The 18500-nt window shown below is 40.4% G+C and overlaps 1 protein-coding gene across 1 annotated transcript in view; it reads right to left on the bottom strand.

The window, feature by feature from the left end:
* The window catches only part of tlcd3a (TLC domain containing 3A), a 47313-nt gene extending 28813 nt beyond the window's left edge, over positions 1-18500 (bottom strand). Inside the window, exons 1-2 of the mRNA XM_075486902.1 lie at positions 18161-18500; positions 2763-2849 (exon numbers count right to left, since the gene is read on the bottom strand). Coding sequence (XP_075343017.1) covers positions 2763-2849; positions 18161-18282 — 209 coding nt within the window. The 5' untranslated portion in view covers positions 18283-18500. The remainder of the gene's footprint in view (positions 1-2762; positions 2850-18160) is intronic.

Below are 18500 nucleotides of genomic sequence, written 5' to 3'. Positions count from 1 at the left end.
TGACCGCAGTTACCAGTAGTGCATTGTCACTTAACCATGGTGATAATTAGGCTACCGGTATTTCATCTCCTCTTCATCTCTCCCCGTAATCTCCTCATCACTCGCGCCAGTCTCTACAACAAGTTCATTATTGTACAGTTCTTCTTCATCCTCCTCATGTTCTGCTGCCTGTCTGTTCTCTTCCTCGCGCAGACGGGCAGCAGCGCAGGGCTGTAAAAAACGATATCGGTAGTTTGGCCGTTATTGCAAGTCACAGTGGACAGGCTCACTCACGATCGTGATCGCATTCGAATGCGATAGTGATAGAAGTGAATGCTAATTTCAACATACCATATAGCATACTTATTTATTTTTTATTTTACTTAATTTTGCTTTAATTTTGTTGTTACCGGTAATCTGACTGTAAAGCGCATTGAGCTGCAAGTCTTGTATGTTACGATCACAAGTACCGGTATAATGTTGAGGCTGCCCAGAGAAATCGTTGGTTCTAATTATAGACCCGGCCTGTATAAGAGTCCGGCCAGTATTTACCTCCTCCGACAGCGAGACCGGCCAATATTAGAATCCCGGCCAGTAATGGAATACAGGCCAATATTAGAGGATTTACGGTACAATGGATTAAATGTTATGAAAGCAATCTCCGTCTTATTAAACTCTTCTGTAGCAGAGGCATCTGGTTTTGGCTGAGTCATATATTAGCATAATTTTGCATATTTTTTGTTACAACAGTAAAAACCTGTAGAGAGGGTATTTAGAGTATTTCTTGTTCTAGATTGTTCTTAATGTTTTTTGTTGTTGTTGTTGGTTGTGTAATGTATTTAATGTTGAAAAAAATAGCCAAAGTTTGCCGTTTTCCAGTAATGATGCAACTATTCTCTCTGCATGAGAACAATAAGGAACACAATTTCTGAGGTGGCGTCTTAAAAAAATCGTTCAAAAAAGTCAATAAAGCACTTTTATTTCAACTCGAATCTTATAACCGTAGTCGGTCATCTATCTTAGATAAGGCAAGTAGGCCATTCGGGCAAGTTTATTTAATTTTCAGTGCAGAGTAGGCACCCTCACAGCAGTGTGGTACAAGATGCTTCAGCAGATAGTAAAATAAATGACCTTTTGTTCGAGGAGAAAGAAATGCATATGTGTATGTATGTGTTGCCTCTCTCACATGCAAATCATGCAAAGGCTTTCAGGCAAGCTTATGTAAGTACAGTATAGTAAACAGCTTGGATGGCTGCAGAGCTCTAATGAGCACCGATTACAGTGATGGTTAATTATGTGGACAGAATGGAGTAAAGCTGCCGGGCAGAGCTGAGCTAATGACCTCTGACCTCTCACTGGGCTCTTTAGCTCTCCAAATCAGAGAATGGAGATAAAGCCAGAGCAAAGAGCTCAGTTTGGAATGCAAGCTGCATAAATCTATTCTGTAGTGTGCATACTTGCTGCGTTTGAGCAATCAAAAAAGCATGTGGATTTTTTTTTTCTTTTAAATCAACATAAAGAAATTATCATCATCATCATCTTGGGGTTCAGTCATGTTCTAAGGACGTATTCGGCATGACATGAGCTACATAATACCATTGAATACCTGTTCATTTGACTCGATAGCTTAGTGTACTACACCTAATCATACTCTACTGTGTACTGCTTTTATAGTGTAGTGCTATTGGGTTTTGCTATACTTGTTTTGTAATAGTTTGAACTATTTCAAAGGCAGCAGTAATTTGTGACAAACTTATATTTGTAGTGTTTGAGACTGTTTCCATTTGATATACAATGTCACATGGTGACTGATAAGACAGGAAAGCACCAGTACATTGTGTGTTCAAAGCAGAAAAAAAAATACCATGTCAGATTGTGGGAGGATTTGCCTTTGCAGAACCTTTGAAAAATGTTTCTCCAAATGAGGCAAAGAAGGCCAAATGAAGTGACAGATTGTGATGCAGCGCTAGAGTATTCATGGGTCTGACTGTGGAGCATGTGTTTGATAAGCTCCAGGCCGTAAGCACGTCACAGGACAGCAGAGCTGAGCAGCGTTGAGGAGGAATTAAACTATGGATGAAAGGGAGGGGTGACTGAGATTAGCAACCCGAAACTGGGACTGCCCGGGTCCAGCTGCTGACTCAGTAGGATTAAAAGGCTAGCATTAGCCTAATGTTACACTTTCTTAAACTGCACAAGGAGGCCAATGCTATGCTAACACACACTCACTGCCAGGTGGCTGATCTGCAGGCAAGAGCCAGATTAAAGTGGCTAGTTGAATAATGGTATTTGGTGAACTGCAGCCTAAGAAAAAGTTATGTACACTGCAGTAATAACATAGAGCAGGTCTTATCTGAAACCATGAATCTCGCAGGCATTGTTTATGAAAATGCAATAGAAAGCGGTATTTAATAGCAGTGCAATGTAAACATTTTTTTATTTCCAGGATATTTAGAGCAGGCTAAAGCTTTTTGCCCTTGTTCATGCTTTAAAATAGTCAAACGAAGTGTAGAAAAAATGTGTATGTTTCAAAATTAAATCTCAACGAAATTATTTGGTTGATGTACCAAATCAACCATTCAAGTTGTAAACGCATAATGCCAACTGAGTCAATTAAACAAGAGATCTGGCAACAATCCCACTGTGGGATTAAACTGAGGGCTTAGGTGATACATAGCAAGTTGTGCCATCATGTCTAAAAGCAGTGGATTCAGAGGTGTGCGTTACCACTGGTAACTGCGATTTCATTCATTATTAATAGCATCAAAAACATGAAATCTGACCTGTCATTAATGACGTTGCCCCGGCATGCTGACACAACAATGACACCTGCTGTGGTTGCCATGATCGCATGGATGGAGGACACCAATCTGGAAAAGAGGCAAATGGAGAGATTAGGAGAAATAAAACATTGTCTTTTCGCTTGCATCATAAATTACACACCATAATTAGGGTATTTATGTTGTATTTATACTATATTTTTTGCCACGCTAGAGGAGAGACTCTGAGTTGGTCCACCTTTTCAGACTGGTTTAAACTGATCAGCGATCAGAACATTAACACCACACATGCCACACTATAAAACCTATTCAGCAACATCTCAAGAGAGATGCCGACTCTCCCCAAATCTGACACAATGGAGCATCTGAATAGTTCTTCAGTACAAGCCCGATCCATTCAGGTACCACCCAGCAACCCCCGATGTTCCAAGCTCCAAAAGGTCAAAGCTTTATTATATCACGAGGTGAAGGAGGTACCTAATGGATGCCTTTGGTCCACAGGAACTTTTTCATAGCTCAAACAATTATTGCAGGAAGTACCACCATTTTAATGTGGTCATAACTGGCCAGGAACTGTGGACGATAGTTAATTATTGCAACTCTGTTCAGCAGTTCTTTTAATAACTCACAGTTTAATGAGCCAGTATACGACGAGGAGTTATAATGCAGTCTTGACTTGTCCCTTTAGCGTTCCTTTCTGCAGAGTGAATCCAACCAGAGAAAAAAAAAACCTCGAAGGTGTGAGGTCCTTCAGGGCCCTAGTCCTGTCTGTAGACAGGTATTTTGTACAACAAACCAATATCGAGAACAAGTAGAGACGGCAGACCTCACTACGGTGCGTTCACATGTCAGCAGCATTGGAAAACAAAGCAAAAGGTGTGGTACACCCTGGACCGGTCGTCAGTCCATCACAGAGAGAATCGTAGAGAAAACGATGTTTGTAGAAAGTCTGGTTATCATTAATTCACTTATTAGGTTCTATCTCTGTTATAGGCTGCTTTAATATATTAAGATCAAGAAAAAATAACAGTCTAATTTTAAGTAACAAATCATATGGACCGTTTTGCGCATGATGATGACTGGGCTGCTGTAATTTCCATGATTTTATGAATAAGTATAGTTTTAGAAAATAGGTTAGCTACTAATATATCATATCTTTTAAAGGAATGTATTTGTTAAACCTGCTATTGGCCAAAACCTTGAAAATTGTGTATGATCCGTTAGCCCATCCATATGATTTACAGCTGTTTGAGCTCGACAAACGTAATTTAGGCCTAAATAAGTGTTCTTTCAGGTGAGCTACTTAAGCAGTCAGACTTTCAAGTTCAGTGTACCATCACAGGATTAGCAGTGCTGGGCCTCAACTTCCCTCATCTAAAAACAGACACTGTGACATAGGAGAAGTTGGTACATCTCTATCTGAAGTGTCACTGTCTGGAAGCACAACAAATACTTACTGTAACATTCATAGACCTCGCACCTATCGAGTCAACTCGCAACACGTGAACCTACGAGAAGATTTTCAGTGATGAAAGAGCATTATAATGTTATGCAATTACACCAAAAAAAAAAAAAAAACTTGATCAATATTTGGTTTGCAATCACAGGGTTATTTTTTTGTTCAATTTAAGCAGGATGCTGGGTTACATCACCAATTTGTTCAAACTATGAATGACTGCTTTGGCTTAGACGAGCTTTCTTTCTGGCTGCACTCCAACTTGGCAGCACCGACGGTAAGCTGCTTTGAAATCAGAAAACATGTAATTTATTCCCCCTGCACTCCCTGTAGCCATAATATACAATCGTTCCTTAAACACAACAATTTGTTAAGGAGTGACTTTCCCCTATGGGTCTGGTTTACTTCACCACCTACTCATTACCACCTACAAGACAATGAAGGAGGAAAATACAAGTCACCCTCAGAAACTCCAACTGGGACAGTTATTATCCCTCACTTATAATAGATGAGAGACTTGCGTGGGCTACAAAGAAATCACATCTTACATTTCGGGATTTTGAGGACACGTATATGATTAAAACTGTATCAATCCCTTTAACTGACAGAAATAAAGGATATTTACTAAAAAAATACCTTCTACCTTTTATAGCCCTGTACTCCAATACGATTTTTACTGACAAGAAGAAGAGTACAGGAGAATTTGGGGGTACAACAGTCTAGATTCAGTCAAAAAGTAATCATAATGTACAAATATTTAAATGAGCATGTGTGTTATTTGTTACAACACAAGTAGGAGCGTCATGTGCTATTGTAAAGTGCTGAAAAGTAAACTCAGCAATTTTCACCACATAATCTCTGCATCATGTGTTGCCTGTCCAAATGTAGATCCAGGAAGTCAAACATGTAGACACAAAGCCACCAACACAACTGGGAGTCCCAGTTCTAAGTTGAGTGAGAATTGAGTTTGAATGCAGGTCCCGGATGCCGACCTGTGCTCTTTAATGATGAACTGTAAAAAAGGCAGGACTGAAAAAATGTTCAAGTGCTTTCCTGTTTGGATTTGATGTCACCTCACACCAATCTCTATGTGGTGTGTGGCACTGACACTCAGTGGGTCTACATGATGAGATTAATTTGATTATAACTAAAGTTGGATTATGCTCCTTATTTGAGCAAGGGCAATTATCCAAGTATACATGGCGGTGAATAAATAAGAATCATTGGCACAAAGCATGTCATACCCCAGTAGCCACGTCCCTCTACATTTCGTTTGTGATGAGCATGCTTATTGCACAAACGCGATGCACAACGGCACATTCTCCATTGCGTTGTTTGTTTCTTTCCGACAGCGGCGACAACAGTAATATCGTCTCCTTTGACTTCCGGTTCACGACCCCGGGAAAAAAATCTCGAGCATGTGCAGAACACAAAGTCCAATTCACCACGTGCTTCACCGTCTACGAGTAATCTGAGGTCTTAATCCGACTGCAAGTAACCAGATCCGATCCAATTTTTAGTCAAACTAAGGTGTATACATGAACTTAATAACTCAGTCTTATCGTAATTTAGTCATTAATTCGATTCTTTACAGTGCCATGTAACCCAGTGGGGAATGTGCCTTTGTGCATCGCGTTTGTGCAATAAGCAGCTCATCTCAAACAAAATTTAGAGGGACTTAGCTTCATCTTGCTCTTCGTTCGTCATCTTTCTTGAATGCCTGAGTTTGTTGTTGTTATTGTTGTTGTTGGTGAAGAGGTCAACCGGAAGTGGGTCTATTAGCAATAGTTGAAATGGGTACAGCGCCACCTATCGTACATGCTTTGTGCCAATGATTCAATTTATTCTTGCTCAAATAAGGAGCATAATCCAACTATAGCTATAATCGAATTAATCTCATCATGTAGACCCACTAACTGGCTGGCATCGGCGAGGTAACGAAGGCAATGAGACCGGCAATAACAAAATCTCAAGCCTGAGCTGGGAAACGCTGTGTGAAGCTATTTTTCCTGCACAAACTCCAAACACACACACACACACTCTAACTCCATGCCTTGCCGCGTTCTCAGGCAGTGTGGTTGCACACTCTGTCACAAGACCCAGATTTTACACAGCCTACTCATTGTGTCCGCCAATAACCCCCACTCTCCCAGCTGATGAAATGCTGAGCTTGATGGGTTTAGGAGAGCGAGAAGTGGAAAAAAGGGAAGAATGTCTGGCTGTCTTGTTTCAGCACCACTGTATTCTCTTTCCTGCTGCGTCAGGCCAGTGAATAACCCTGCTTTTCCTTACACTACAACCAAGTCTTCCTACTGACTTATTTTTTTTCACAGACTACTTGCTCCATCACACAGTGTCTGACAGTCAGGAGTGGTGCTTTTTTTGTTGCTCCTCAAGTAAATGGGCTGCGTAATCTGCGGGGCCATGGGCACTGCAGCAGAGCGAAAGAAAGTGACAGCAGAGGCAAAAAAAGCAAACGGGGTAAAGTGCATTTCATGGCAAGAAGGAAGTCTTTCTCTTCCCATAACAGCCACCCAAGTGCATAAATGGATGCAGGAAAATCCCAGGATGATTTGTTATTTAAACAGATTGGTTGCGATACAGCAGTGGTAACAGTTTATCACTTAAACAATGAACTCAAAGTTATTGATATTATTGTGATCTTTTATTCAAATACCACCTGGTTCCAGCTTTTTGAGTGAAATACATTAATACGTTTAAAATTAACTGAATAGAACATAAAGCACAACCTACTGATGGCTTTGTGGGTCATGCTAGCTTTGAATTCTCAATCTCAGTTGTAGAGCTGAACTAAAACAAAGACAAAACAAAGGGTGAGCAGTGCATATAAGGATGACAACGCTCACAAACTCTATGCAGCCCTTCAAAACAAATCCTTTCAAACACTTGTTTTAGATTCTGATGGTGAACACAGAAATTAGCCACCTGGACAAACCATTTTCCGACTGCTCGGGGGATCCAGATAAGCACACCATCTGACCAAAGCACTAGTATATCCATCAGGACAAACTAGTTTGCTTGCAAATTAGGGATTTAATGATTTTGAAGCCGAGGCTGAAACCGCGACATGCAAAAGGTCTGGTATCATGATCTCCTTTTCCTGTGTCAACGTGATATCATTTCAAGAATCACGAAGAGAGTGAACTCGCAATAGATCAGAATTAGGGCTGGGCAACGATTAAAATTTTTAATCTAATTAATCACATGATTTCCCTGATTAATCAGGATTAATCGCATTTGTACGCAAAATCCAAAAATTAATTCAAAAGTAGTGTATAGCTTTTAGCATTTAGTTTTATATGAAAGTGCACAACATTTGTTGTGCAAACACACTTTTAACATCAGCATTTTTATGTAGTTAGCAGTTAAATAAAATATTTAATGTAAATCTCAACTTAAACAATGTTATCAAAGCAAATACAAAATTAAAGCTCATTGCCACTGCGAGGACATTAATGTTATCCTGTTCATTATGAAAAATAAAAAACTGCCCACAAAATCCCAAGTCACAATCACAACATTAAATAAAATAAAAGCCTGTGAACAACACACTTTTACAATAGTAAAATAAATAATAAAACCTGTGCAAATGCGCAATAAAATATTTGTCGGCGTTAAATAATTAATGAGTTAACGCGATAATAACAAGTTAACTCGACCAGGCCTAATCAGAATATTTTGTTATTACACCAGCAGTAAGCAAGTTACAAACTGAACTATGGCTCAATAATCCAGGACAGAATTGACAAAAGTATTTGGAGAATTGCTACACCCCCCATAGAAGGTTTCATATCTGCACATATCACACCACTGTTCACTTATACCATAAAGTTGTTGACATAGGTTAATATCAGCTGAATAAAACTACTGACCAATTTCTGCATTTGACTCTTGTTAACAACCAGGTGTATGATTACCATGGTACTAAATTTTCAAACTCATAACTGACACCAAGAAAAAAATGCTCTGTGATATAATTTAAAATACCACAAATTAAGGGGCTTAAAATGTTTTTAATAAACCGCTCCGGACTAATATTCTTATACAATCAGAAAACAGGAGCACCAGCACAAAAAGAAGCACTGCTTGAATAAACTTTACCAAAACGCTTTCATATTGTTTTCATCTTAAAGGGATAGTTCACCTCTTTTGACATGAAGCTGTATAACATCCCATAGTAGCAATGTTGAGCATCAACATTGACTTACCCCCTACTGCGTCATGGGAGTTCCAGCCTCGTTTTGGTGTTGACGAAGGTAGTCCATTGTCCAGGAAAAAAGTCAGACAACACAATCGCTTGGCGCCATTTTCTCTCCCTTCGTATCAATGCCTGTTTCACGGTGTTTACTGCTCGGAAAGTTACCCTTTCTGTCGGCAGGCAGCAAACTGTCGGCAGGTGGCAGCGCGCAATGATACGAAGGGAGAGAAAATAGCACCAAGCAATTGTGAGGTCTGACTTTTTCCTGGACAACGGTTTTATGATGCAAATGTATTACTCTTTTGAACGCATATTGTTTTGAGAAGCAAAACGCTTTATGACCCCAGCCAACTAGCCGGACTACCTGGGATGTCATACAGTTTCATGTCAAAAGAGGAGAACTATCCCTTAAAGTAAACTGACTTTAACCCTTGAACTCTTTAACTGCGTTACTGCTACATACATGACTTGACTGTAAACAGACTATTATAGGAAATGCCAAACTTCTATTCAATTTAAAGGTGTGGTATGAGATCTTGGAAAAACGGTTCCTGCAAGCTATATTTTTGAAAATACATAATCTTGCCTCTCCCTTCAGCCCACCCCTCGAAACCACGAGTTTTGAACGAGTCACGAGTCTGTGAACGCGAAGGGGGGAGGGGGGCTGACGGTTGATTGGCATGTCAGAATCCAATAGAAGTAACTCTCATCATTACTTCTATTGGTCAGACATTTCCTCTTGCTACACCCTCTACAATGGACTAAAATATAAAAAATTTTTGCAAACATTCTATTTTAGTGGGTGCAATGGGGTTGTGAGGAGGTTTTCAGACAATATGATAAAAAATGCTCCAGAAAACATCTCATATCTCACCTTTAAAAGGAAAAATGTCACAGAGCAAAGTAGTAGTCAGAGAAAAACTGAAAAAAAGTTTTAAAAATTTGTGTTTCTTTTTTTTTAAACACGGAGGCCAAATGAAGGCACCGCTTTCTATTGATCTCTTCTCTTAACTTAAAGCAATACAATGTAACTTCTCAAAAAGCCCATTATGGAGCTCCCCCTACAGGCTTGGAGGTAATGTACGGTTACACTGTCGTAAATACAACACCCTTTCGCTTTCACGTTTGTTGACGAACCGGCGAGGAGTCAGAAGGTGCAAGCTATGTCGACCAAGAAGGTAAGAGTAATCAAATGTACCTGGGAGCGTGAGAGGGGTCTATTTTTGCGGTAGGTGTGCCAGAAAGCAAGTCGAAGTACTTCCGCTCAGCTCCCGGGCCGCTTCCGGGCCGGTCCAGCAAAGTTGCATAGCGCAGTTATTCCAACTCCCGAAGGGCATAGGACACAGGCCAATCGTAATATTAAAACTCATTCTAGCCGCACAAATTTTTTCAAGCTGTTATTTTAAGGTAGACATGTTACATAGAATTGCTTTAAAGAAGCAGTTTGGTATTTTGGTAGACTAAACTGTATGTTTGTTACCAAAACATACATCAGAAATGACGTTAACATGAAATAAATAAAAATGTGTTATATAATATATCAGTGTTTTATACAGAAACGTATTGTTTCTCAGAGTCAGATTGTCACTTGAACCCTTCTTTTACATGGTTGCAAGTACTAGATTTCTTTTGTTATCCCAGTTTCTTCTGAAGTCTGATCAGTTCATTCCTTCCAGTAGCAGGTCTCATTGCGTCTGATTTGGCACAGTTTATGCATCACGTTTCACTTCAATCACAAGTGTCTCAAGTGTGTAGTTTGTGGTCAACTCCGATAACTAGTAATCTCCACAAATAATGGGTTGCAGGGATAGTGGTATATAAAATACAGTGCTCCCTTTTTTTTTTATTCTATTAAAAATCATTGCTTTGCACATATTTATGAGGCAGCGAAAGACTAATGTGTTAGCTGGAGAGGCACCAACGAAGAGCGTTCTGAGAACCATGTTCAGCCCTTAACTCCTCCTAACCTGTGTGGTTTGAGGAGGCTGCAGAGTATGACACACTTTGCTTTAAGCTCTCCAAACGAAGAGTCAACTGAGCGTTACACCAACTAAAATAAATAATTTATGTTGTATCTCATGTGTTAGAGTTGCAGCTCAGAACTTCAACACCTTCTTTAACAGCATCAGTTGCTCTTTATTCATTCATTTATAGAATCTTAATGTTTTTGGGGTTTTTTTGGAATTTTGATTAGGTGGAATTATCTTTTCATGTCTGGATTCTTTTCAGGTATTACTCGTGCCCTGTGATAATAACAGACAGTGGAGTTACATGGCAATGAAAGGATCGGATTATGGGCTAAATTACAATAAGTAATAAGAGTTATTAAGTGCATGTAGACACCTGAATCTGACAAGAAATTGGATCGGGTCGGATTACTCGCGATCGGATTAAAGCTCTATTCGGACGGGACTAGTTCAATGGGGGGACGTATGGTAATGTTAGTTAACCAGACGACGCCAGGGAGAAGAAATGACCAATTCGGACGGGACAAAAAAATCCCTGTAATATTCATCTAACATGGGAGGAGTTGTTGGTTACGCACAACCGTCACATCCTGGATGTCATGCACGTCTTCATTTCACTTCCGTAAACCCCATCTGTAAACAGACATGGCGCCGACCATGCGTGCTTGCAAGCAGCGCTTCATCCAGAACCTCCATGTTTGTAAACAGACACACCTAATTGTTTCTCTCTTTAAAAGGATGTGACGACATATTCCGTACTTATTACCGAAGGTCGCATTCGCACGGGATTAGTATTACCTATGGTAGATACTCCGGACCGTTTCACAGGAGGTAGAATTCTCGGCAAAGTTTACCGACATACACTGCTATCTTTACTGACATGGCGCGTTCGGACGGGACTAGATTTCCCGGTTATTATTACTTTACCCCAGGTCCCCCCATTGAACTAGTCCCGTCCGAATAGGGCTTAAGAGATAACTTGGCTGAAAGTCAAATTAAACGCGTTACCTGACGAGTGAAGCATGTGGTGAATTGGACTTTGCGTTGTGCACATGCTCGAGATTTTTTCCCGTGGTCGTGAACCAGAAGAGACGATATTACAATTGTTGTCGCAGTCAGAAAGAAACAAACAACGCGATGGAGAATGTGCCATTGTGCATCGCGTTTGTGCAACAAGCAGCTCATCACAAACGAAATGTAGAGGGACGTACCTTCATCTTGCTCTTCATTCGCCATATTCTCGAATGCTTGAGTTGATTCATTTGATTCATTCACCGCCATATATCCAAGGATAATAACCCCTGCTCAACTCATTCTTATTGTAATTTAGCCAATTATCCGATACTTTCAGTGCCATGTAACCCCACTGAGTGACTTCCAAATTTGTTTTTACAAATGATCCCTTGTTCATGTAGCTCAAATCAGTTTATTTAAGCTTCTAGCATGGTTGCCCCAATGGCTCGCGTGAGCACGGTTTCGTGCCGGCCATTTATAGTGGCGCAACTCGATGCGCCAGTAGTTGCAATTTTCTCCGTCACAGAGTTGTCGCTGCTATGTAAAGGTTACCGCTAACTACTCTACAAGGACGAATGTGGAGAAGAAAACAATGCCACTGTAGCACTGTCATCAATGATACTGCTGCAGTATCTGGAAGATGAAATGCTGCTTAGAACCTTGGCGGCGAAAAGGCGACGAAAGAGAAAGATTACTTGAAATTTAAATTGGCATGATGATGATACCCATCTCACCTCGAAATTCCTGAGCATTCTCACCCATTACTTAGCTGATGAGCCTGCAGAAGTTGAAATCTCAATAGGTGTGTGTGGGAATTATCGTTACCTTTCAGGATGCAATAATACTAATAATAATAATAAATCGGTTTTATATAGCGCACAATACTCAAAGCCGCTTCCAGTGAATGAAACGACAGAAAATTCCTAACGACATAATTTATTTACAAATAATTGCACAAAGTATTTTACATGACAACTGTAAGCTGTGAGACTGTTTTTGAGTTGGTCCATCCGGTTTGTCGTTCTCAGCGCGCTCCGAGTTACAAATTTCGACTAGTGCACGACAACCTCCTGCGCCGCCTTTTCAAGCGGCACGCCAGGCAGAAATAAGTAATTTTGATGTCACGCGCCATGAGCGACCTATAAATTCAGCTTTAGGCCATATGGTTGTAGAGCTCTTACATGTACGTGTGTACTTTTTATTTTCAATGATGCAGGTGCTTCCAATAACACAAGGTGGTCCATGTAAGAGGGGTTGGCATACAAATATCCTAGAACTATGCACTACAATTTTTGCGAAGTGATACTCTCTGAGAATAATAGTTTATCCCATTACAAGAGCCAGCCCTACCCAAAATGAATGACAACTAGGCACTGAGGAGACTGGTAAAATGGATCTGTCACTACTTTCTTCATCTGTGTGCCAGTGGTTCCTGTTAGTTTTAGAGCCTCTCTGTCAGACATCTCAGCCTGTAAACATGTGCTTTTAAAAACTTCCATTAGGATGGTGCTCACTACAAACACAGCGCACTCCAGCCGTTAGGGGCACTGGAGTCAAAGTGTTTTAGAGAAGTTCTGGAGCGGCGGCATGCGAGAGCACAGATGTCCACGACATTCTCTCCAGACTTTTTGCACAGATTTTCCACTCAGCCCCAGAGTAAGGTTCTCTGGAACATCACCGGGTAAGACAATGTATAAACATGTCAGCAAATATTTTTGAAACATTTGTGACCATTGAGTGCGTCTCAGTACTGTTAAGGTTGTCCTTTTTGCTTGCTCCGTGCTATTATGAATAAGCACAGACAGAGACATACTCATATTAACACAATAAGGAGCCCCATCTGCTATTCTTAACATATTATAAAGAAAACATAGATTTTTATAGCGCAGATTTGGGCTGGAGCTTATAAAAAAAAAAAAAAAAAATCTGTGACTACTGTCAAATTTGACACCAAAGACAACAGTTTCAGTGCAATCTGTTGGTTTCCTTAGCTAGGAAATTGTTTTTGAATTGGCTCCATATGAACGAATTGGATTGGATTTATGAATAATTATGATTACAATTAATTGAATTCCAATTGGCTTGAATTGGACTTTATTATCCAAGTGCCTTGAGATGACATTTGTTGTATTTGGCGCTATATAAATAAAAATGAATTTTATTGAATTGAACAGCCAAAGTTGGCCGGTGCTGGCATGTTTTTGTTTTGCAGGAAAGCGGCTCTACTCATATATTAGGCCATAGAACTGCATCTGCATTAAAATTTTGATGGTATGATTTGAAAAGTATTGAATGGTATTAATGGTTTCTTTACAGAAATCAGCTAGACACAGAAAAGATTAGCCTGATTCTCAACTAATACTATTTTCACTATAAATTGATTATAGTGAAACTATTATATTGCTGCAATATTTGGTAACATTTCTACTGAAGCTGATTTTGAGAAAATTTCAATGAAATGATGAACGAAAGGTACTTTATTGAACCCTAAAGAAGAATTATGTAGTGGTTGTATCATAGCAACACTAGAGAAGTTTTTGAACCTCAAACTGTGCTTCTGACTAGCTTTGAAACATAGTGACTTTTGTTAAGCTTATTAGGAGCCCCAAAACTGTCATAGAGCGCCCCAGGGGCTGAGATACCGCAGTTCACGTATTTTGGTTTCCAGCCCCGCACTACATGTTTTTGCTTTACATTCGCTTGACATTTTTGTTGTTGTCAAGGGCTACTGTTCTCGACAGGTATTAAGAAAATTCTCACAATGAGGCTCAGAGTCGCTGGAGTGTTAATAGTAATGTCACAACTTGAATAGTAGTAGTGATTGTACATGTATGCAAATAGAAATACCCACTTTGATGGTGGTAGTAGTACCAGGTTTAGAGGTCATATTAGCTAATTACCTAACAGTAATGTGTTTCAGGCTGTGGTACAGCTTGAAATGGGATATTATTTTCTCTATAACACCAACACAATGCAAACACTTGGTGTTTACTCATCAAACAAAAGTAACTGTAGCTGACAGAAAAAAAGTTTTTCATGAGACATAACAGGAACTTACCTGACTATGTTTAATAGAAAGACTGAAAAAGACAACCTTCCCCCACAAATATGAGTTTCTTATTTTCCCTGCAACGTTGAAAATGACAAAAAAAATCTCTCTTATGTATGAGAGTGTACTGACTGAAAGTGACTGACAACTCAGGTAAGGAGTAGTGAATACTGTTGTATGCTCTTCAGGGGCAGGAATTCAGAAACAGGTCACAATACACAGGTAATTACTCTTCCATTACAATCACTGCATTGCATTCATTTAGCAGCCGTTTTATCCAAAGCATTTGCAAGGAGAGAAACACTTTAGGGGGCATTGTGGGGTTCAGTGCCTCTCCAAAGTGTACATAGCGAACTGTTGGAGTTGCTGGTAATTGAACTCGTAGCATCATACCGTCATAGCATTCATCCTACAACTGAGCTAAATCTCAGAGAGGGCTAAGAAAACTATCACATTTGATGTTGGGAACTAAAGGATGTGCTCTTTTAAGGATTTGTACCAATATCCTGGTCTCTGCTACAATCTGAAATACCATAATCATCTCTCAACAATATTGTTGGAATACATGTGCAAATTGCAATATCTCACCGATATCCTTAAAGGTGGGGTAGGGGATCTTTTTCTGGAACATTTTTTTACATATTGCTTGAAATACTCTTCACACCCCCATTGCAACCAATTAATTAAAAGTTTTGACACAAATATGAAAAGTTTTAGTGGCCTCTAGAACGTACAATCTAGGAAAAACAGTATCCAATTATTGTGAACGGACCGTTCACAATGATTGGATACTGATGCCGTCTATCAAACTGCAATCTGCTCCTCCCTCCCCCTCCTTCCCCCTGTGCGCGTACCCTGCTCCGTGAACGAATTACGCGTCCAGAAGCTTGGCAGGAAGCTAAACTAGAGCCAGCTTGGCTAGCACCTAGCATTATTAAACGTATAGTTATCATATACTAAATACTAAATACGTCAACGATCGATGCTTGCTGTCAGAACAGCGCTCGTGCACCTTCGTGTACTCTAGAGGCGTGCCTTCGGGGGGAAAGTGAAGAAAAGGGTTGGGACTTTTTACCTGTGTATTTTCAAAATGCAGCTTCGCTGGACTCAAAATCCAGGATCTCCTACCCTACCTTTAATTTCAGAAAGTTGTGGTCCACCACAGTGTTCAATTACCTTAATCTTACCTTCCCTTCATTTTGTTATAATAACAGACTTGCCCCATGAGAGGAAATAGTGGATGTTGGAACAGTTCTGAATACACCACAGGGTCAGAGCACTGCTTCTTGAGATCGAAAAGGATTTCATTTAATCAGCTTATTTTGGAGGGTGCACCAAAAATAAAAATGAAAATGAGTTTCAACACTCTACTTTCAGTATAAAAACAGAGATGGTATAAAGCAGTTAAAAGAACACCACAGTGACCTACTTTATTACTTTAAACCTGGTATTTATTTAAGTGAATAATTACCCTCTTATTTTCCAAGTTAGCTTGAACTGATCATCAACATCTACTAAATACAATAAAGAAATATCCATAATTACACAGGGACTATAAAAAAATATCGTTGTGATTGTGGTTATTTTTGTGAACAAAGATACTAGCATGATCCAATCTGAGGGCCTGAGATGTTAGAGGCCGAGTTGGTGTTTGAGAAGAACGAACAGCGTGACATCCCCTTAAAGGAGAATTCCGGCTATTTTACAAACATATCCCATCTGTTGGAGACCCAGGAAAGTTGGCCAAAGGGAAAAACGCAAGTTTTCCAATTGCGCTGATTTCCATGAAAGCGGGCTCTATCGGGCAAGCTTTTAACCTTTCCTGAGGCTCTTAACGTGTATCAAAATACTTTTTACCGAATTGGCCGTGGTGTCAGTAGCAATACAATTCAACCCAGGGGCTAACCATACCATTAGCTAGCACAGACATTATACATTTTGAGATTTCAAAAACAGCGCACTTACCTTTCTCAGCTTCCGTGTTCCACAGGCGTGCGCACAAATTAATCGATCGCCGAAGTCATACACTATAGTATTTCAAAATTGTCTTTTTGTCCACCAAAAACGACCCTCGGGAATCGAACTACACATTGCCATGTTTGTTATTGTTTCCTATCGAACAGCTGACTCGTTTCAATACCCATTTTCGCCGTGATGTCATGACGTGTCACATGACTGCTTGAAAGAGCGCACCTTCGCCCATTATTCAGCTGCGGGAGATAAGAACCCTCGGGATTTTATTGGAAGCAATTTCGAGATGGATAGTTCGTCAGATTCTGATGTTGGAATGGAAGAGTTTGACGAGTTTGATGGTCGGGGTTATCTTTTTGAACCAGAATACACTGATGAAGAGTTGTTGGCACAAGATGCAGCGAGGATGGCTCAAACCGATGATCCAGAAACGGGAGCTGCTGCTAGGTCACGCATTGGGGAGACATGGTGGTGCAGATGTGGACATTGTATTGCACTGACCACAGAGGAAGACAGTACTTTGGAATACTATAGTGTATGACTTCGGCGATCGATTAATTTGTGCGCACGCCTGTGGAACACGGAAGCTGAGAAAGGTAAGTGCGCTGTTTTTGAAATCTCAAAATGTATAATGTCTGTGCTAGCTAATGGTATGGTTAGCCCCTGGGTTGAATTGTATTGCTACTGACACCAAGGCCAATTCGGTAAAAAGTATTTTGATACACGTTAAGAGCCTCAGGAAAGGTTAAAAGCTTGCCCGATAGAGCCCGCTTTCATGGAAATTAGCGCAATTGGAAAACTTTGCGCAGCAGGCATGAAAATTTCTCGCGTTTTTCCCTTTGGCCAACTTTCCTGGGTCTCCAACAGATGGGATATGTTTGTAAAATAGCCGGAATTCTCCTTTAAGGCATGGACACTTCTGAGAACAACACTGTGTTAGCTGAACATTTGCAAACCAACAGAAGCGTTGTTCTGAAGTAGGGTTCAGTGTATTCCAGTGCATAGCTAACTCAGCAGTGGGCTCTGACTGGAGCTCAGAAGAGGATTAGCCAGAGTGACAGGGTACAAATGAGCACTGAACGGAGCAGTGCACATGTGAGCAAGTCACACAGATACCAGCACACACGGTTCCTTCTTCGGGACTCAATAGAGGCAAGCTGTAGAAGGTGACAACGTATTGGGGTTGATGATTGATTCTGTTCGTTCACAAACCAACACAACCACACGTATTATGCTAGGGTTTGTTCAACACCAACAGGAAATGTCACTTCCTATGTGAACCATTTTAGAGTCCCAGACTACTTAAGAAAACTGAATTGTTTACAGCTCCATTGTGTTTTAGAAGCCAAACCAATTTCACATGCAGGCAAACACAAAATGCACTTGGTCCATCATATCTATCAACCCTCACTGTGCTCTTACAGTATGCTTTGGTTTTTCCCTACAGGGACCCATAGTTTTGATGTGCGGTGATATTTGCGTAATGTCCATCTTTAACAAAATACCAGTAAAACATCAACGGCATGTAAAATAGTACAATGTCGGTTACATAAATTAAACATACTCGTAACTGGACATGACATAGTTACCATAACATAAACTACAACACATTAACAAGCTAACTACATCAGTCAAAATGTTACTAGCTAAAAAGCACCGAGCAAGCTAACATTAGCTAACGTTTGTCAGTTATGTCTCTGAAAGGACTCAATTTAACTATTTTACCTCTCGCTGACCAGCACCACGTCGGCATCGCTCCAGTGTTTAAACACACAAGGTAGAATTCTCCTAAAGGCGAGGAAAAGACCGGGGAAAACTACGGCGCCACAAGCTAAAACTTGCAACATCCTGGTGGCTTTTTTCCTCTAAACCTGCCTGGAGAACGAGTTCTCTCCCCTCCGAGAATTTCGGTCAGTTACACGCAGCGCTTAGGCATTTTCATGAGGCAGGACTTTGGTGTTTTTCACCGGGAACGGTCCACCATCAACGCACGCGCACACACACACACACACACACACACACACACTCTCTGCTGAGGCTCAGCAGCAGCAGCACCACCGTCGAC

This window comes from Odontesthes bonariensis, chromosome 16 (genome assembly GCF_027942865.1).
Source record: "Odontesthes bonariensis isolate fOdoBon6 chromosome 16, fOdoBon6.hap1, whole genome shotgun sequence".
NCBI lineage: Eukaryota > Metazoa > Chordata > Actinopteri > Atheriniformes > Atherinopsidae > Odontesthes > Odontesthes bonariensis.
The sequence above is the reverse complement of the archived record's forward strand: the minus strand, read 5'-3'. Positions and strand labels throughout refer to the sequence as shown.